A 21,767-nucleotide genomic window follows, 5' to 3' on the forward strand; every position below is an offset into this window, starting at 1 on the left:
TATTCCTTAAAGTTTCTTGGAACACTTTTAAATACAAGAAGTTGACTGGTAAACTGAGCAGATATATCCCTCTACATACAGACTTCTTCCCATCTCAAGTCAGACACACAAAAACCCGTGACTCTACAGGAGTTAGTCTTGACTACATTTGAAAATGTACTTCTGTTTACAGAATTGTCCTTTTTGTCTCCAATAATAGTTTTTTGTGGTGCGAGAAATCAAACTCAGGACTTTGCGCTTACCAGGCAGGCACTTGTGGTGCTGACCTAGATCCCCAGATCCTATGCACTTTTCATTCAAAAATATGAACAATAATTATGAATGAGAGAAAAAACATCAGAAAGACAACATATTCAGACTGTCCACTGGAAAAAAATAATACCAACCATAAGGACTGTTTGATTCTAAAGGTGTGGGAAATTCTATTTGGCCCAAATGGAGAAAATACCTCTTGCTAGCTGTTAGGCTCTTTTATGATTTGAAAAGTACAGTCCGAAATTACAATGCACACAAGTTGAAAAAGCAAGTGGCTAAAAATCAATTGTATTTATGATGGATTTTTTCACTGGCATCAATCATTGCTTTCCTTTCTTGTGATTCTTTTCAGTCACATTCTTACATGTGTGGAAAACCTTTAAAATTATGATGCTTTTAAATAAACTTTGCTTTTACCATCTGTATTTTAATTACATTGCACTAATTTTAAAATATATAATATATAGGGGGAAATTTAAAACGAGATGGGATGTTAAATGTCTTTAGCCTAATTCCAGAATTTTGAAATATGGAAATTGTGACATATGGAGGCTGATACATTGCCTAATTTACTTCCTAAGAAGGATTAAAATGGAAATTCTTAATTTCCATTCTGATACTCTTATAACTAAATTATGTTCCCTCATAAGAATAATAGGATTTTGTCCTTGAAAGCAGTTTTGATAACCTAGATTTTCATTTCCATTTTAGCAGCAGTAGTTTGATGCATGGTCTGAGTGACTCTGATTTCCTACCTGCAACAAGGCTGAGCTGCAGCCCAGAGGGTCTCCTTACCTGTGTGTGTGGTTTTGTGCATGTGTGCGTTCTCCAGTTACTCACAATGTAGAACCTTTGCGCTAACTCTGCGCAATGTTCTACTTCCAGCTTTTCTCAAAAATCGGCAAAAGAAACAAAAAACACCCTGTTTGTTCAACTTTATACGAGTCCCCTCAAAAAGTAAGGAAACAAACAAACACACCCAGAAAAATGTAAATGTGTTTATCTCCTTTTATTTATATCCAAAGGCCCTCAAATTTTCCCTGTTCTCTAAAAGCTACTACGTATTATGAAATTAACACATTAGAACTGCCATTAAACACTTCATGGAAATTGAATTCTGTTTCAAAAAGCAACGACAGCTACCCTTAATTAGCAATTAGATAAATCAAAGAAATATATTTTTTGTCCTGAAAATCATTAGTGAAGAATGGAAGTGTAAAATCTTTTTAATCCAGTGAAGACATTTAAGTATGTATGACTCAAAGTTCAAATGACTGAGTTATGACTTCCATAGAAATTCTGCCAGTGTAGTTGTTGCTTTGCAATAAAATATGCTGATCGGAGAATAGTGCTTTACAGTTACTTGGAGAGGATCTTCTAGGTTCTGACATCTCACCAGCAGAAGTCACAGATCCACAATGAAAATCCTTTGATTTAAATAGCATTTGCTTTGGAAAGTCTGATGAGTTACAATGTCGACGGCCAGAAACAACACCGTATGTTTAGCAAGGCCAGGTTATCCACTTAAATCATCTTGTGGGCACTGAAAATTAATTATCCTGAACAAAATTACAAGAGGAAAATGCAGTTTCATGCCACAGAAATATGTGCAGATGAACATGACCGTCTTATCCATACACAGTGTGAAGATTATTCATAATAATTTGTCTGGGCCTACCTCTAACTTAGGAAAGCATCAGGGCTTTTAAAAATGTTTCTACGTGAATTATCACAAAACTCTAAAGACTATTTCATTTTTCCTGGAATCACGGAGATGCAGGAACATACAAGGGCAAAATATTGAACATGTCTGTCTCCAGTTGACAAATCTTACCTTTTCTTGTAATTTCTATAAATGCTGGTGTAAAATGAGGGGAAAAGCTAAATGCATGCAAAGTTTCAACAGCACAAGATAGAATCTCTAATGTGGTATAATGCTTAAAATTTTGAAGATCTTTGCTTTGTATGATTGGTAAAATGTTATCCTATACATTATCATGCAATCTATAGTGGGAATAGTTTTAGGAAAATGTGTAGTTTAATGAATATTTTAATACTCTAGTTAAAAAAAATTGAAAATTACTTTGGTAAGTTATTCATTGTACTTTGCAAAAGGTTGTAAAATTACATTTCAATTCTACTCCAAAATTAGCCATTAATATATAAGAAGTCATCCTATATAATTACGGAAATATAGATTGATTAAGCATTAATTAATTCATTAATTAATTCATCTAAACTGGTATCTTTCAGTTTTGAATTAGGATCAGTAGCCATAAGTTTCCATTATACAAGCCATTATCATATTTAGAATATGTACAGAAAGAATAATAGTTCTAAATAAACTCCAAATTAAATACAAATGACCGTGCTTTAAAAATGACTCAATGTAATTATTGCATATCATATTAAAGTACAAAATCACTACAAGTGAGAGCAGTTGCCTTGAAAATAACGAGATGCATTAGGAACCATTCCTATAGATTCCAGAGCATGCTTCAAGTCCTTTGTGTGAAAATACACACAATAAATATAAATTAAAAAATATGCACTGAACCAAATCTTATAGCAATAACTCTGAATATTGTTCCCTTTCTTAGGCAACAGAACGGAAAGTTCCTCTCCATGCACCAGAATTGAGAGCAGCACTAAGGGAAAACTAAACAACACAAAACCACCTAGGTAGTTCCTCTATTAAACACGAAATGGAAAGGACTTCTTAGCTTGTTCATGAGTTTCCTTAATGGAATTTTACTTGAGTCTATCATATGCTGCTGCTCCTAGTGATGCTACTTCTGTTGTCCAAAGCTCTGCTAGTGCACGTGTGCTGTTATTTCCATCTGCTTCATACAAGTCAGTAAAGTCCACTTGGTGTTTACACGTAAGTATATGATAAATTAAATACAATAAGGCCCTCAATAAATATAACTACTATAATTGAGGAAACTTCACGTTTCCTCTTATAGTAAAGAAGCTATGAATTAGAAGCCGTGAATTAGACATCAAGAAAAATAAGTTTGCATACAACAGCCTCACTTCTGTACCATTATTAAGATAACATATAGAGAATTTAATTTTAATAGAAAATGGAATATTTTTCTAAAAGAGCCAAAGTAGAAATTGTTTCAGAATGGTTCATCCCTGTAAATTTCTGTCCCTCAGGTAATACCAAGATCTCTGAACCAGAGTGATTTTCTGAACTGTCATGTTCACAGAGTTAGTTAAGACTTTAACACACTTCATAGTTTCTCTAAATCTGAAAAATTATTTTAGAAATGAGAAACAGAGGTAGTGTGCTTAGTTATGCTATTTTGCCTTTCCTCCCTTCTGGCATCCTGCTTAGCATTGGTAGGTATCATAAATTCTAAGATGCAGAGCATATTCTGTCTTATTATTTATGAGCAGTAAAAAGTGCAGAAATATGGAATAGTAATTTGTAACAAAATTAAAAATAAACAACATGATTTGTAGATTATAATCAATAAACCCAATCTAGCACTCACCACAAAACTAGACAGAAAAGAATCTTATTGTCAAATAAAATTATTTACCACTGTTTTGTAAGGATATCAGACTATTATAATAATGTAAATATATTATTCGGTCTTTGGTAATCAGAGACAGCTAAGAGAACTTGATCATCATTTCAGAATCCCTAATATTCAGAGGAAGCATAGGAAATCTGGAAAAAATTATTATTTAGGAAGAGCAGCTTACCAAAATTAGGAAGGAATATGAAATCTCTAATAACTTTTAAGCCTCAAAAATGTACACCTTTTCAACGTATAGCACAATGCTTTATAGTTGGGAATCTTAATTTTGATCAATTAGGTCTAGGTCAAGAGCTAGAGGAATCTGTAAGGCATACCTAGCATGTCTTCCTGACTATAAGAGATAGTTAAGATTTCAGACTTATGTGATGGTTTTAATAGTTTCTCACTGGACAGCAGCTGTAATGAATCTTCCTTCCTTCCTGTCCCATGACTGGTAAACACCTGAAATGTGAATGATAAGAGTACTTATGTTGAATGGAACACTTATGATAATGTGATTTGATGCACAACCTTGTTATCTCCATAGTTGAAGTCCAGCTAAAATGCTGCCTCTTCCCCTAAATTAAAGAACACTGGAACCACTATCAAGATAAATAATAACTTAAAGCCAAGATTCTTACCTGAATCTAAAAGATAGAAACACTCTACTAATACAGAATGACTACTTTCAGCAGACTGTCTCTCTACTTCAATTAGAAATATGTGGCATTTCTACAGGGCATACATGTGCACATAAATATACACACACGTTGCTTTTCAAGAATCTGAGGATTAAAATTTTAAGAAAAGAATGACACACACTGTTCTCTTTCGGGAAGCTTAGCATTATGTCTTGGTAAACACATTCCCCTTGTACTAACTCCCTGATTATAGTTCCAAGGGTCTGCTCCTCATGTTATGATCATTTCTGTATCTGCTTGTTAATACTTTGTTTTTAACTGCAGAAATCTTCATAGTCATTCATATATAAAAAGGAATTCAACTCTGTTTCTGTAAGACTAATTTTGACCATTCACAAATTAATGTGCATTTATTTGTTTAATTACATTCAGTTCCTTTTGCTATCAAAGCTCACAAGAGGCATACTGAATAAACATTAATGTTGCTGGAAGAAAGGGAGATATATTAACAATACTAGAAAGATATCACTCTGCAAATAAAGAGGTGATAGTGTGTTGATCATCTTTCTTTCACTGGGGCAAACTATCTGACACAAAATTAAAGGACAAAAGGTTTACTTTGGCTCACGGTTTCAGAGATTTAAGTCAATGGTCTTCTGATACATTGTGTTAGGCCTATGGCAAGGCATAAAGAATATGGAAGATGGTGGCAGCCAGGAACTGGGGAAGACAGGGGAGGAGAGGGGAAGAGAAAAAGAAGGAGAGGGAGCGAGAGAGCAAGAGAGAGAGAGAGAGAGAGAGAGAGAGAGAGAGAGAGAGAGAGAGAGAGAAGTAGGGACATGCATCCTGTGACCTACTTCCTCGAACTAGGCCCTACTTCTTAATAGCCCATTCAGCTCTGAACAGGTGATCCAGTCCCCTCGCTAGGCCTGACTTCTAAACATTGCCACATTTTGGATGAAGCTATCAATCCATATGTATTTGGGGGATACTTCATATTTAAACCATAACAAGTGAAAGGAAATGCTTAAAAGTCACTGACACAAAATTCAAATTACCCTATGTACATATTCTTTTAAGCACATAGCTTATCTACACTTGCTATAAAAGGTGAGATATTGCCTTGTTTGCAGCAGAAATATGATAATGATAATGAGATGGACTAGTTCACTAGATTAATAATTACATTTTATACATGTGAAGTCCATATTAACTGACAACACTCATAAGTATAAAACAATCACAAATACTACATTTTTAATAACAAGAGAAATAAATACATGAGGGCAAAGAGGGTCATGATTTTGGTAAATTCTTTAATAGTAATAAAATGATGACTAAATGTCATCTTTTTATGATATTTTTTATAAGATACTTCAAATAATTTTAATAAGATATAATGGGACTGAAGCTAATTAATTTAAAACAGTAATACTAATAGTATAGTAACTATTTTATAATGCTTTCATAAAAGAAATAGTATGTGACTTTATTCATTTGGCAAGAGATCTGTTCAAAGAGAAATTTACACACCTTCAAGAGTTATGAATTCACCTACTTTCATGGCAGATGTCATTCATTTCAATGTCAAATAATAATTATTCCTTCTTTCCTTCTTAGGTCATACGTCTCAAGAACCTAGACCATTTAATGGAATCAAAAGTAGATCATTTAAACTCTGCATTTAAAGAGCAAACTAACACAGTTTACTCAGATTTTTAAAACCTAATAAATTTTTATTTTACTTTTTATCAAGACAATAGAAATAATTTGCTACCATTTATGACCCTATTGGTATTTTCTTATTTCACAGTGAACGTAACTGAGGTTCACCTGAGAAATGGAGGTGACCTCCGTAAAACAGCTAACGTTGATCTGCATCAATAATATTCAAGAAAAACCAGGAGAGAATAATAAGGTGCAAAGGAAAAAAATGTACCTATTAACTGGCATTTGAGTGTTAACTGTTCTGGCCCATTTTTATTCTGATGTTTACATACTTTTTTGCTCATCTATGTTTGAAAAATATTTGTGGCTCAATATTTCCTCCACATGTCTCATGTTGAGACCACTGGAGAAAATGGTGTAGAAGACCTCCGCATTGAGCATCTGCATGCTTGAGGGATGGTCAGTCTCCAATTTCACCTCATTCCCAAAAGCATTTCTCAAAGCCCACCCACTTACACATTCATTTTGAAACTTCAAAGTTTTCTATTTTATTCACTCTCTGTGAACTCTCTACTTCGATGTAGCATCTCCCAATTCTACTGAGAGCCTGATTCATTTATAAACCAGTAGTAAATCTCCATCCTAAATCTCTCATCACCTTTCTTTTCTTCCATTTCCATTTCAAGCCACCTGTGTAACATCTGTCTGATATGTGGGTAGTTTAGTGTTGGTTGCTATGTAATCATTTTACAGGTGAGGAGCTAGAATGTGGAATGAGTAGAGTCGCTGTCAACATTTAATAGTGGCAATTTGATATCAGCAGTTTGCTTTCCCACATAATCATTTATAAACGACACTACTTTTCATTGCAGATTTTTGCTAAATGAAATGGCAGCTTTATTATTTATTCAAAGTACAAGAGAGAAATAAATAACCACTTACTGTAATAAATGATGCCTACATATAGAGTGCTATAAAATATTTAAGATAAACATCTTTAATTCGCACTTTAAGTGTCTGAGTTTCATTATCAATGTTCTGGTTATAGGAACTAAAATGACCCACAGACACATAAAATTCATTTAATGCAGATGGACTTCTGGAAGAAAAAATAATATTCATGCTTTAATTATAAATATAATATTAATGCAATGCTAGAAAAATATGCTTTCACATAAACTAGAATCATGTCAAAGTAAATTCCATAACACTTAATAGTTTATGGTTTTTGTTTTCCCAAAAATGCTCAGCAATGAACAGTGGTGATTTTAAATTCTACTTCTTACTAAAAATATATAACTCATCAAAGAACACAAAATAATTTATAACTCTGACATTGCAACTTTACAGTCCAGAAAATCGTTCTACATTTTAATTACTGAAGGCGCTTTATATATATTTTCTTGTTGGATTATCATGTTGAAATCTCACAGTTATTTGTAATAAAACTTCGGCTTAAAAAAGAAATTAATATCAGTAAAATGCTCCTTTTACTGCCTCTCAATTTATAAGCAACTGTTGAAAAACAGTCATTCTTATTATAAATCTCATAATAAATTCCAACTGCAGGGAAAAGCCAAACATACACTAAAGCATAGTGCAAAGCCTGGATTATAACATCTTTGGAAAATATTACTGGTTTTTACACTAAACTGTCAATGATTCAATAACTTTATTTATTTCTGAACTACCTACATTTGGTAATGCAGGAATTTGAGCCTGTATTAAAGACAAGCAGGCTCCTCTTCATCCTTATAAAATATAGCAAACATTTAAATAGTTCACATGTTTTGACTTCCTACTCACCTTTTCATTTGTTATATTAAAAAATAAATAAAAAGCATAGTTATATTTATAAAATATATTATTACCTATACTAAGTAAAATACTTTTATACTTTTATCTACTTGTGATACTACTTTGAAATTTATTATTAATTTGTGATAAAATGATATGATTTTTGTCTTTGCCTGCTTCTATTTCAAAAGTAACAATTTTTACTGCATGAAATGACTAGTTTACTTTTTCTTGAACAAGTTAAATATTAAAATTCTTAAAAAAAAGAAAATGTTGCACCCTTTCAATGTATTATGGTATTGCACAATTATTTATCTTGGGGGCTGGGGATTTAGCTCAACGGCAAAGCGCCTGCCTGGCAAGCGCAAGGTCGTGAGTTCGGTTCCCGGTACCGGAGAAAAACAAAAACAAAAACAAAACAAAAAAAAAAAAATTATTTATCTCGCTTGTAAGCCATTTTACTTTCCAGATTAATGTAGCTTATTTTGTTAAAATATTATTAGGAATTTAATATACTTTGCTGAACTACAGCAAGATTTTTTCTTATGAATTATACTAAAATCTTTGAAAACATAAAGTAAGCTTGTTGGAGAAAGTTATGAATTATATTTCATTTCCTGAAGTTATTCATTACAACTTTGAAAATTTTGAATTCTCATTTAAATATGTGGGCACTACTTTGTGCCATACAACCTCCTGAGAATATTACCAAGTCAAACTCAATGGCCAGAGGAACAGTGTGTTTTCCTTGATATCTTTTTGATATGCTGCTGTTTATACACTGTTCACATAATGATGGCATAAGACTCTGTCCAGTTAACTATGTGCAATACCTATACATGTACACCTTTAGGATACTTTTAGTTTTCTGTGTTCCTAAATAAATAAATGAGAAACACAATCTTAAACACTACATGGTTTCTTTTACATGAGAAGCATACAGTATAAATAAATTAAGTAGCAAAGTAAAAGACAGACAGTAGGAAACAGGGAAATAGAGCTTTTGCCTGTGGAAAGGAGACCAAGAAATGGTGAAAAGGGAAAATGGGAGGAAATTGGGACATAAAAAGAATTCCGCTGGGCTGTGTACTTGTACCAACTTTCCATGATGAATGTAGTCATTATGTACTACAAACATGTACTAATAAAAATTAGACTTAAAATTAACAAAAGAAACATTCCAATTAACTGACTAATAGTTAAGTGCATTTTAAAAACTGTAACCTCCTGCAGCCATTATTCTTTGGATGCAGATGTGATTGGTTCTGCTGCTTTAATACCCTCTCCTCTTTCCTTCCTTCCTTCCTTATAGAAAATCGCTGTACCTGTCCCAATTCAGGGTATATTTTCAGTCTCTGAAACATAATCACAATGTGATGTTTAAATGTCACAAAATATATGTGGATGATTTGGTTCCTGATTCCTTTCTCACTCATACTAAAGCCAAAAGCATCTATATACTCTCCCCAACCTAATATGATCCAGCAGAGCTTGCAGGAAGGAAAATTAATGTGTTAGCAGAAAGTTATCTTTCCATTGATTCCCAGTTTAAAATTAGAACTTCAGTACTTGGGAGAAAATGCTTTATGGATAAATACTAAAAGACTATACAAAACTTATTTGACTTGTGTACTTAAAGACATATAATATACAGCCTTTTTATAGCCTATTCAGAAATAACCAAAAAGTCATTGAAGATATGAGTATTTGTTGGAGAAAATTATCTTTAAATTAAGTTATCCAAAATGTTTTTCAGAATAATCACTCCTCTCAACCTCAGTTTTTCCATAAATACTGAAATCAGTAAAAGTGTAGTGTTTTGATGAAGTTTTTTACTATCTTCACAAAGTGCCAGAGTTTTAGAATTATATCTCTATTTCACATATTTTCTCCAGTGCTTGAATACACAGGTTTATGTTGGAAATACGCAACATAGTTCACAAAGAATCAAAAACCTGAACAAGAGTCCTACTAGTGTCTAAGTACATCCCCAACCCATCCCCATGCCAACTATCTAATAGGCTTATGTTAGCAATTCTCTTTATAATCAGAGGTTCTATTTATTTAATTGACATGTTTTCCTAATTAGAGTGGACAGACAAGTTTAGGTAAGTAATGATAGTTGAATCTGGTTAATACAATTGAAAATCTTTGTAACTTGCTTTGTTTTATTTGCTTTGTCTCTGATGGTATTGTGTTCAGCAGTGTCCAAAGATAGAAGGTGGTAAACTTATATTGTAAAGCTTCTTATTTTAACTTGCAATGTAGTTTTTGCTAGATGTCCTCAGATATAGAAAAGGTGTTAGCAGATTACAAAGAATGTAATGTCAGACTTTACAAAGACATGCCAACCTCGGTATTCCTCCAGGAACACAGTAGTCCAAATCTCCCCAGGATTTTTCTGTTTCTTCTATAAAAAACTGGTTGTTTGCTTTCCCATTTTATCCTGCTGATCCTAAACAAGTAGCGCATCCAATGATGCAAAAGAGAAGTACCAGCTCCTCCAGATCTGCACTTTTAACTGTGCTGCAATAAATTCAGTCATTCTGGACAAGGATATAGAAAATCTGGGCACAACTCTCTCACTATTTGAATGACCTTGGAAAAGTTACTTCTTTCTTAACATGATTTCTTAATAAGGATTTTTCATAATCTCTTCTAAGAAAAATATCTTCTGGTTCTCTGTGAATGCTTTATGTTTCACACCTTCAGAAATAAAAACAATCAATTAGTAGTGTACTTTTTGCAAGTCATCTTTATTAACTTTTATTATTGTCAGTTATACAGTAAGAGAGAAATAAGATTCAAGAAAAGGATAGAGCGTGTACGCTACAGATAATGAAATACATTAGTGGTGGATTTATAAATGAAAATGAGTTTCTTTTCAGAAGGATAGCTGTGTAAGACAAAAATCCTTCACTAGAATACTGCGGCATTGGCTAAGAAGTAGATGAATTGTGCTAAGAATCTGCAAACATCAATTCCAATGAAACTTGACAATTATGTCACCAATTTACAATACAGAACTTTTCTCAGTATTCTGTCTGTTGATTATTATGGAATCACAGACCATTAGCAATGAAACTTGCTATTGTACGAATGACATTCTTTAACATTGACCTTCGGAAATTGTCATGCAACCCCAGGTTTTACATCTTCAATGACACAGAATTCACAGGCAGATTATTTTATGGGCCAATTGATTGTTCATTTCTTACAGTAACAAATTTTATATGTGGAGAAAATAATTTTTACTAATGTAATCCTATTGGTATTTCTTCCTCCACTAGGAAAGGATGAGTTGAATCTCTTATCTCTTCTGCATTAAACTGTTCCAAGCTATATTCTCCTCCAGCATGCCTTCCTTAAGATCACAAAAATTTTTCTTGGATTCACATATTTTTAGAACCGAGAATCTATATTCACTGCAAGCAAAGAAAACTATAGCAGTTTAAAACTGAATAATCATCAACATTTTTTTGTTCTTTTTGAGTGAGAAACATATTTAGAATTTATTTAGCAATTCTGTAGCAGGTAATTAATGACAAAATCCCAGCATTCTGTGCTATTGAATGAAAGCAAATTTTTCAAATCCCTATCAAGAGATACAGCTAAAAAGAAATTATTTTTAGTACTTATTATCACTGCAGTTTATATCTTTGATCTAGCTCAGCGTCCCCATTTTATAGCTAAGGAATCTATACACCAACTGGGGATAAATATAGTTTACTGTCAAACCTAGAACACAAATCCTAACTTCTAACATGACTAGATTTCCATATTCTGTAGAAAGTCAGAAATTATTTTCAAGGTGAGCTAATCCAAGTGACTCATGCTTATAAAGTTGAGGGGTTAAATGATAAATCCATATATCCTGCTTTTCCCTCTGCTTTCCTATGATACTAACAGAAGAAAAGATATTAAATTAGGCACATTGCACTGGACACACATCTTCAATAAGAGTGAGAAACAAAGAAGAGATAGGTTCCCTGTTGTTTTAAGAATATTGTCTAAAAATCTTATATATAATCAAATATCTAAAGGATATTGCTTTGGGAACGGAATGCTGCACATATTCATGCAACTTACAAAGCAACATTTGGTATTATACAAAAAGGATTTATGTAGCCACTGGAGCTTTTAAGAATATAAAGTCAAGCACTATAATTACCATATGGAAGACCTTCATTAAGATTATATAGGTTCATAATATATGGAGCACATTTGAAAATGGAAATCCAGCACAGGGTCAGGGAGAGGCATGTGGCATAAAAAATGTTCTCTGCCAGCAAATTAATTAAATTTCACTGTTTTAGAAAAGGCCATATATTCTGTGTAGGCACTCACCGCAAGTCAGATGTGGAGGGACTTTGAGAGTGTGTGGTAATCGACTCATAAATAGAACTCACCAAGGGACGGTGACAGCAATTTGGCATTAAGTAAGAGCTCGCATAAATGAAGAATTTACTTGGCAGTAACTTTCATTAGGCAAAGCACATATGTGACAGCACATGCTTTGTTCAACTTTCAATCTTCTTTTGCTCAGTTTTGACCTTCTTGTACCATTCTTCTACTTATGAGCTCATATTATTAGTCAGTCCATCACAGTGTGCATTGAAAAAATATAGATGTTTTCGTCTTTCACCTCCATTGACACTACTACCCCCTTAAGGATATTATATGGTTTTGGTATCAAATTTGTTAGAAAGATAAACTGGTTTCTTCGGTAAAGATTCACCTCACTAAAGATTGAAAATTTTTCAGCAAAAGCAATCATTTTGAACAGTAATTACTTTTTATATACTTATATTTGTTTTATTTATATACTGAACACTATTAAAGCATGTACTTGTTAGGAGCAAATTCAAGCAAAAGCTAGATGTAGTTTTAAAATGCACCTCCTTGTCTCTCCTGAAGATAGTGAAATGAATTTGCTAGCTCATTCAAAATGTTTAAACGTAAGCATAAAATGCTGGAACTCATTCTGAGTTCCTTTTTATAAGAAAGTGTTTCATACTAAGTGAGAAAATGAGAACAGAGTACTGAAAAGATTGTCATCAAATAATATAGAAAAGTTAGGAAGATGGGGCTTCAAAGAGTGAATGTGCAGAGAGACACTGCTTGTCTAGACCTTATGACATAGCATAATATCTGCATTTGTGGTCCAGAAATACTTTCATTTGGAAAAAAAAAAAGTAAAATTATCTTGTGTTTTCCTAAACGGAAAACCCAAGATAGATTCATGTTACAGGAAGGTAGATTTTAGTTCAATGCAAAAAAACCCTGAGAAGTTAAAGATGTCCCAAAATGCAGTAACCTACCTCTGCATTTTGTATCACTAAAATTACTCAAGCTGAGATGAGTAACTCTTCTAAATGGCACTGAGGGGCGTGTGCCCACTCTGTCACTGAATTGGTGAAACCATACTCGTCCTACCCACTTTTAAAACTCCACGACTAATTAAGGAAACATTTATTCTAAGCTCCAAGCACTCTATATAAACAAAAACAGATAGAAAAGGGTCTTTATTTTCACAGAACTAGAGATTAATTAATTTTATGATTATCTCTGTAGGGAGCATGGAGTGAAGGGGTGTTTTAACTTTTATCTCATTTTCCATCAATCCCTATATCAACTATATTCCCCCAGCACAACCTTTTAAGAACAAAATGCACAGCATTACTTTGACATTTAAACACTTTTTTGCCCTCAAAGGCACAGTCTCCATAGAAATAATCTTGAAAAAATGAATAAACAAAGCAACATATCTTAACTTGCCCTTTTTTTTAAATACAGGTCACTATAACTCAAAGGTTTTTCTAAGAATAAAAGAAAAACAAACCTGCAAAAAACGTTCATTTTCTCTACCTGCATTGAGTTTTCCCTTCCCAGTTTTCTATCATATTTTGTAGTCTTTTCAGTACCATGTTTTTTAATCATGTGCTTTCTTAATTTTTAAATTTTTTTCAATTTACTTCCTTTGCCTGTTTTTCCTTTTTTTCCTCAAAGACTTTTTTCCTCCTTTGTTTGATCCATTCTTCTTATCTAGGTTTTAGTTGTCCACCTTTCCTTCCTTTTAGGATAAACTGATACTTCATAGTTCATAAACATTTCTTTTATTTTCTGTAACCCAATACATGACTTTTCTAAACTCCTTCTCTCAAATCTCTAGGATACTTAAGTTGAATTTTCTTCCTTCTATATGAGATATATAAATTTATGATTGCTTTCTTACCATGGCATTTGATAAATTTTACAGAATTTGAATTATCAACTCTTTTTTTCAACGGGTGCAACAACTGTATGACTACTTGATGCTTAATAATAGGTTCTAAATTATGGGAACAATGAATTTTTTCTTGTGTGAACATATATTGAGTCACCTAAAAAAACAGTAACGGCCAAGAGCCACAGCCTAGATGGAATATTAAAAAGAAGACAGTGACTGATGCATCAGGGCTAGGGTCTTTGTTTCAGTAAAAGAAAAGACAAAGAACTATTGTGTAACCATTCATTCATCTGTTTATTCATTTGACCCATTTAGTGAGTCAAGAACAGCATGGACATGGTCTTTCTAACTTTTCTCTGTTTACAGTTATATTGTTTTTCTCTTACATGAAAATTACACAGACTGTAATAAACGATAAGGTAGAATTACTGTTCTCTACTGAGAGTTCAGCATGAATGAGCCCCAACATTGTTCGGGAGGAATCAGAAACTATGTAAGCTATACCATACTTTAGGAAATGGTGAGTGATCTGGCCACCTCAGACCTCTCTAAAGCTCGGTTTTCTTACTAGTAAATGTAGATGATAATTTTTAAAGCAGTGTTCATTTGTGTGGATGAAGTAAGAGAATAGAGCTTACATTCATCAGCATTGTATCTTACAGGGTAACTAACCTCTCGGTACATATTTGCTGTTATTATTGTTGTTTCGAGTTTAGGTAAAGTACTCTCTAGAGAGATGTACCCAACAATGCAAAGATATGTGGATATAATGATTGCATCTATTGAGAAAGATGTGGAGGCTAGAGTGCTGAATGCCTCCCTCTGGAGGAATGTCATATCAAGGTCATGACATTGTCATGTCATGATAGCAATGTCATATAAAGATCAGAAACTATGCATGGTGGTGCATATGTATAGTAGCCATGCTTAGGAAGGTTGGGTAAGAGAAACGCCTGCACTACACAGTAAGTTCAAGGACTGCCTGAATGCAACTGCAAGACCTTGTTTCAAAAAAATGAAATATGGGTCAAAGAGGGATCACAAACAATAGCCAATGATCAGATCTCTATTTGATAGCAGTCACAAATTCCTAATTAAAGATCATGGTCCAGCCTGTCATTTTCTTTCCACTTTTCTTGTCAGTCCAATCCATTTAAACACAGTGGGGTAACTGAATATGATTCTTAAGTGTTTTGGAAAAATCCATGTAAATTACTGTTTGCTTTGTTATTGCACATACTTAAGTCCTAGCTATGGTATTATTTTTTAAAATTCCACAAATAATGATACACACACATGCACACCTCTAGACAAACAGTATTTACACTACTGTGAAAGACATCTGCCAGTAGTCCTCTGGGTGTTCAGGTAGCAATCTAGTCACATGTCTGAAAGAAACACAGTCCCAATGATGCAATGTAGAGCCAAGTACATCTTTAAAACAAGTCCCTGCAAGGAGCTGGGAAGACCAGTTCCACCAGTGGTAAAGGAAATCACGAAAGGGGCGTTTCCCTGTGATGACTAGATGTTTTATGGGTATGACTCTGCTACAGAGCTTGCTCCCTGAGGGTGTAGTTCTCTTAAAAATGTAGTACCCTGAGTGGCAGATACTTTTGGATTACTGAACAAAGCAGTCCCTTCATATCTCTCAAATGCCACCAGATGAGTTGACAAAAACAAAGTTTTGGAGAAAGTAATTAGCACACATTCAGCTTTCACATCTGAATGATGTAGTTTATAAGGTAGTTAGGTTTATTTGAAGTGGCTCACATCTAATTTTCTATAAACAGATCATTATTTTCATTAACATTATTTTGAGCAATGCTTTTGAGAATGCAAATGTTATAACTGAATTTTGAGCTAATATTTACAAACATTCCTATATTACACTTTCCAAAGGTATGTTATAGAAAGATTGTTCATAGAGCATTGAAAGTGGGATATTTATACATACAAGTTGCATATGTTTTCTATTTAATTGGTTGAGCATGTCAGCTTTCTCTGAGAATAATACCATTACTTTCTCTGTAATTGTTACATTAAAGAAAACGTCTACAACTCTACAAGAAGTTCAGAAATGTATAGCCTTCTGGAAATTCTTCTTTATCAGTAGGCTCTGTGTAGTGGGTGAACGTGTTCTCTCAGTGTGAGAGACTCTTACTGGAGAACTCAGAGGAGGGGCAGCTGCACTGCTTCATGAGAACCACCATACCTGTTGGTTAATGGAGAGGCCTTAACAGCACCCTTCTTCCATGCGTCTTGCCATGAGGAAAGGGGAGGAGGGGAAAGGTAGTGATGGCAGCAACACCTGGGGAAGGGAGATGGGGACATATGTAAAGGGAAAATCAGCAGCCCCTACACCATGGTGTCCATCCATAGACTTTGCCAGTTAATAATTTCCAAAAACTCTGAGCTTGTTCTTTTTCTTTCCTTAAAAAAAGAAAAAAAAAAAAAAAAACTACATACATTTCAAAGATAATGTAAAGAAACTGTCTATTTTCAAAGGGGTTAATCTGAACAATCTCAAAAGTATAATTGTCTAGCTTCAGGGAGACAGTAGGTTGCTACACATAAAGAGCTGCATCTGATTCTCACTTTTTAATTAGACAGCTTCATTTAAGGCAGGACAGACATATGTGGGTATAGAAAATTTTTTGAATAACACAGTAAAGAAAGAATAATCCTGATGCCAAATATACTTTCTAATACACAATAATATTCCTTCATTTTACCTCTATCTAGATTTTATAACTGCCAGTCAGTATAAACTCTAAATACACTTTCCGAAGGATATACAGTTTGGATATCAAAGCAATTTCAGCTTTTTAATAAAGAAGAATTAAATTTCATATAATTCTTATATATTTTACAAGGTCCAACTAATAAAAATATTAAAATGTTCATGTTTTAATTATTTTATTGTAGCCAGTTTAACCAGTTTAACCTGAAATATATGTAATTTTTAAAAGTAAATTCAGTTATGTGGAAAGAAAACAAATATTTAATGAACAATTGATAATAGTAAAGTATTTGAAGTTTAACACCTGCTTTTCTTAATAATTGCAATATATGAGGTAAAACTGCAACAAAAAAATTAAACACTGCCACAGATTTTGCTTAGTATATGTTTTTAAAGAAATATTCAGTTTTTTAATTTTATATTTAAATAGAAACTATACATATTAAATGTCCTTCTGAAATTGCTTAGAGTTTTATACATAGTGAAGATGCACTTGAAAAAATAGTTGTTTATTTTATGAAGAGAGATGGTTTAAAAGAAGGCAAATTTAATTTTATGAAATAAAAGAACAAACCTCCCACATAAATATGCTTCTTAGTGTATCAGCTATCGAAGACTGTGACATTAATAAACTTTTCTCTAAAGACAGGATTTTCATGAACACAATGTTTACATTCTTGTTTTTGAACGTGTTTCTAACTTTTAATCCCAATGTTTAGGAGAGCAGCTATCACAAACATCTGTGGGGTTTGGATCATAATAATCTTTCGGTTTTGCTTTAATCCTGTTTAGATAGAGTGTCTCGAAATTTTCTAATTTCTCAACATCTCTGATCTTGATATGCTGCTTACCAATTGCCATTACATCTGCTTAAAATAACATGCCCCACTCAGTGTTTAGGAAATAGTATTAGTCAGCCCTGAGTTGAGAAATTTGGAAGCTAATTGATTATCATAGGAGATTAACATCAAAGAAATCTGAAGGAATATGCAGTGTTTAGGCCTGCTGAATTAAAAGAAACAATTCCAATGATCTGACTTCACTTTAAAGTGATAAGATTGGACATGTTCTTTTTGTATAAGTTTGCATTGTTTCCTACATTTTTTTGCATTTAATTTAAAAATATTAACTGATGTTACACATGCTATTTTAAAGTTTCAGTCTTCTCCCAAATTAAAGCCTACATATTTCAGTAATATCCACTTTTAAAGAAAAATTTAACCTAAAAATTCAGGGATATTTAAATATCCCTGAGGGATTATTTTAGCATCAGCATTTGTCTTTGGAAGAATCAAATGTGGGAATCCTGCAAGCCAAGGGTGGTGGGAAGATTCCACATGCTCATAATTTGTAGCCAAATACTTGCATGTAACATAATGAAACAGTGTTTTTTTACACATGGATCTCTAATATACTGAGACTTTTATGCATGCTAAAGTTTTCCTCTGGCCGTATGAAGGGTAGATGATTATGGAATAATGTAAATCATCACTGTAGGAAATACAAAGCTAACTAAATTTATACTTAAGAGACATTTTATAAAAAGTATATGCACACAAAACACACAGCAATAATGGTAGTATAATTCATCATGATGTAATAAATGACATAAAGTTATTTCATAAATAGTTGAGTTTAAAATAACTAGAAGAGTATTCTACAAGATTAAAACAAAATTTTAAATAGTTGGGAATTGAACTAACAGACTGTAGAACAGGACCTTCTGAAATAAGATAAAGAAAAATGATATATATTTGAATAATAGTAGCTAAGATAATATAAGAATCCATTAGAGTCATGGGGTATTCGTCATAAGAATTTGCTTATGAATGATAATATCAGCTAGACTTTTACTTGATCATAGTATTTTTCTCCATAAATGGAAAACAGACTCTATACATGAAAATACGAGACAGAGTGACATTTTGGGATTATTATGGAACGGCATTGACCATATAGTCATGAGTTTTCAGGTGTTTGCTTTTCTAAAGAACAGGAATTCTCTCTCACAAAATAGTAATAGTTTGGAGAATAGAAGGCAGCAGCCGATTATAAAGTGTGACTCTTCTAGATTCTATTTTTGGAAGCAAAATATACGATCATGGTAGCCATGGTGATATGATATTGATACTGATGGCTGCATGATTTACTTAAATAAGCACTGGAATCGCATGTAGAACTTTAATGACAAAGCAGAATAGTGCATTTTGCCCACATTCTCAAGGAATACATTCTTTAAGTGGGAAACAAAAATGAAGGCTAAGCACTGAGGTGACTGGAAGGTAAAAGCAAAGATGAGGGGATTCAGCTTTATTACAAGACAGACACTGAGTTGTTTTTTTCAAACCTGCACAGGACAGAGGGAGAACAATGGAATAAAGAAATGATTTGCAGAGAGGGAAGTTGGCACAGGCAGAGGTGGCTGAGTCAGTGAAGTCTCTCCAACCCACGAGGACAGTGCGGTGGGAGGAGCCAGGGAGCATGCCCTTGCGGAGCAGGAAGGACAAATGGACCAGATGCCCCAGAGAGATTCCTCAGACCTTGCGATCCCTATTCTCTGCTTACTGACCTCAAACCTTTGTTCACAGTCTGCTGTGCCTGGTATAAAGATACCTGAGAAAAGGCTTACTCATTCCTGATAAAAGTATCACTTTCTGTCTTTTTTTTAGTGAGAGCGATCTTAAAAGTAAATTTTCTATGACAGTGGGAAATCTGATAGTTTGGTCCTGTGTCTGAATCTAAAACTTTCCCACAGTCTGTCACATTTATACACAGTCCAGTGTATTTTTCTGGGGAGGCCATGCTTCAGGCAATAACGTGTTTGGGATTTTCCTTCATCTTCCTTCTTGCTGATAGTGGCTGGATAACTGTGGAAAAGGACGTTGTAGTATTGGTCATTCCTGTGTCCATCCTGTTGTGAGCAGGAGAGGCAGCTTGGTTAGTTGTGTTAACTCCAGTATGCTGAGGTCCCGGGGTTAGGGAAGGAGCAGTTTTGGAGGTAGGGGAAGTAGCCCTAGGGAGAGGGGGTCTGAAAACCTCGCAAAGACTGGAATATTACATCCCCAGGAAACTGCTCTACCCCAGAAAGACACAGACTGCTTTGTTTTATTGAGAGGCATAAGTAGCACCTTAAGTTATAAAATATATAATTATAGAAACACCGAATGAGGTTATCAGTTAGGACTTAACTCCTAAAAACGCATGGGAGAAAATAAACCAAAAATACATGCAGAAAAACATATCCTCTGGGCATGACCTGAAGATTTTCTTTTTTCCCAAAATAATAATAGCTATGAATTAAGATCCAAAAAATGTTTAGCATTAATTCTATATTCAGCTCTTTTATGGTGTTAGTGGTGTTTCTCAAAGCCGGTATTATATATTCTAGAGATTTAAAGGCATAGGTTGCATAGTTTAATGGTAATAAAAATCAGCTAATTAAATATTTCAATAATGTTATATATCAGCTTGAATAAAACCATTAAAAATGAGGAAATTAAAGAATAGTACACAGAAGATCTAGGTGGAAGCCTTAGCCACTATTTCTGAATTACACTGTAAGTGAATTTGAGATATGTATATATAGAGAGCCAGATATAGTTATAACACATAGGAAAACTTCAGGTATGTTATATTACTGTTAGCACATGGTGTTTAAAATTTATTAAAGATAGAGTAAAGCCAAGCCATATCCTTTTTTATACCTTACCTGAAGGTATTCATTAATTACATTTAATGCCACTTCATTAAAAATTATGAATGCCATTGGACTGTTACCATATTCAAATCTGGAGTGGTTTTATTTAGATAATACATTAAAATCTGGGGCTGGGAATTTAGCCCAGTGGCACAGAGCCTGCTTGACAAGCATAAGGTCATAAATTCAATTCCTGATACTAGAAAAAAAACAAAAACAAAAACCAAAAAAACTAAAATTTACAAATTTAGCTTTAGTTTAAAAACCCCACCTCAACCACTCACAGGCTTCATTTAAAACATAATAAAACTTTGAAGACATCTATAAGTGTACTTCATTTCAAGTTCATATGGTTTACAAGTATTTTCTAAAGATCTTGCTGTCTGTAGCCAAAATGAGATGCCCCCATGTGCTCTGCACAAAAACTAATAATCAAACTGAGTATGTAGGCACTCACTGATGAGTGTATTGATCATATCTGCTTATTATTTCAATTAATATATTATTTTAGGTAACTAATATGATTAATGTTCTAATTTACATTTTCCTAGGCAATACATTTTATTTACTATGAATTTTGCTTTTGTAAAAAAGTAATTGTTAATTAGTTTAAACTTACAAAATTTAGGGAGGGCCACATCTTCAGCAAAATATTCATAGTATATGCCACTGAAATTTCAAGAATTTGATCCTTCATTTTATTCTTCCAATATTTTAGGAGTGCTTAATCTTTACTAGACACTATTTTAGCCACTGGTTACCAAATGAGGGTTTTACTTCCACTTTAGAAACAAAAGTGTATGAAAGAGAGCTTTGCCTTGTCTGTAATATATATTGATATTCACCATGCTGAAAAATAAATTGAACACACTTTTTAAAATAATTAATTACAAACATGTATGAAAACAGCTATTATAAATTCTGTACATGCTGACTTCTTTCAAAGAATAATTATCATTATAAAAAAGCAAGACAAGTAAAATTATTTTAACTATTGCACAACACTTAGTTACCAGCTAACTAGAAGAAAGCTGACTTCTATCTTCTCCGTACCTAATGTGTTGTAATGTCGCAGAGCATACGGCCTCAGGGAAATCCCATTTTACACAAGTGAGACATGGGGGTTAAAAGGATAAATGATGTCCGGCCATTATCATGACAGTGGCTCTGAGTTCTGAAAGTCTGAGACCTGCCAGTCTGAAGCCCC

At 33.4% G+C, this 21,767-nt stretch overlaps 1 protein-coding gene across 7 annotated transcripts in view; it reads right to left on the reverse strand.

Annotated features, from left to right (window-relative positions):
- Nucleotides 1-21,767, reverse strand: part of Pcdh7 (protocadherin 7) — a 394,384-nt gene that overhangs the window by 164,869 nt on the left and 207,748 nt on the right. For 2 of the 7 annotated variants that reach the window (XM_005392022.2, XM_013518075.1), the window contains exon 3: nt 16,336-16,431. The exons of the other annotated variants lie outside the window; for them this stretch is intronic. In XM_005392022.2, coding sequence (XP_005392079.1) covers nt 16,343-16,431 — 89 coding nt within the window. In that variant the 3' untranslated portion in view covers nt 16,336-16,342. The remainder of the gene's footprint in view (nt 1-16,335; nt 16,432-21,767) is intronic. 7 annotated transcript variants of the gene reach the window in all.

This window comes from Chinchilla lanigera, unplaced genomic scaffold, assembly GCF_000276665.1.
Source record: "Chinchilla lanigera isolate Chin_1 unplaced genomic scaffold, ChiLan1.0 scaffold00042, whole genome shotgun sequence".
NCBI classification, from domain to species: Eukaryota; Metazoa; Chordata; class Mammalia; order Rodentia; family Chinchillidae; genus Chinchilla; species Chinchilla lanigera.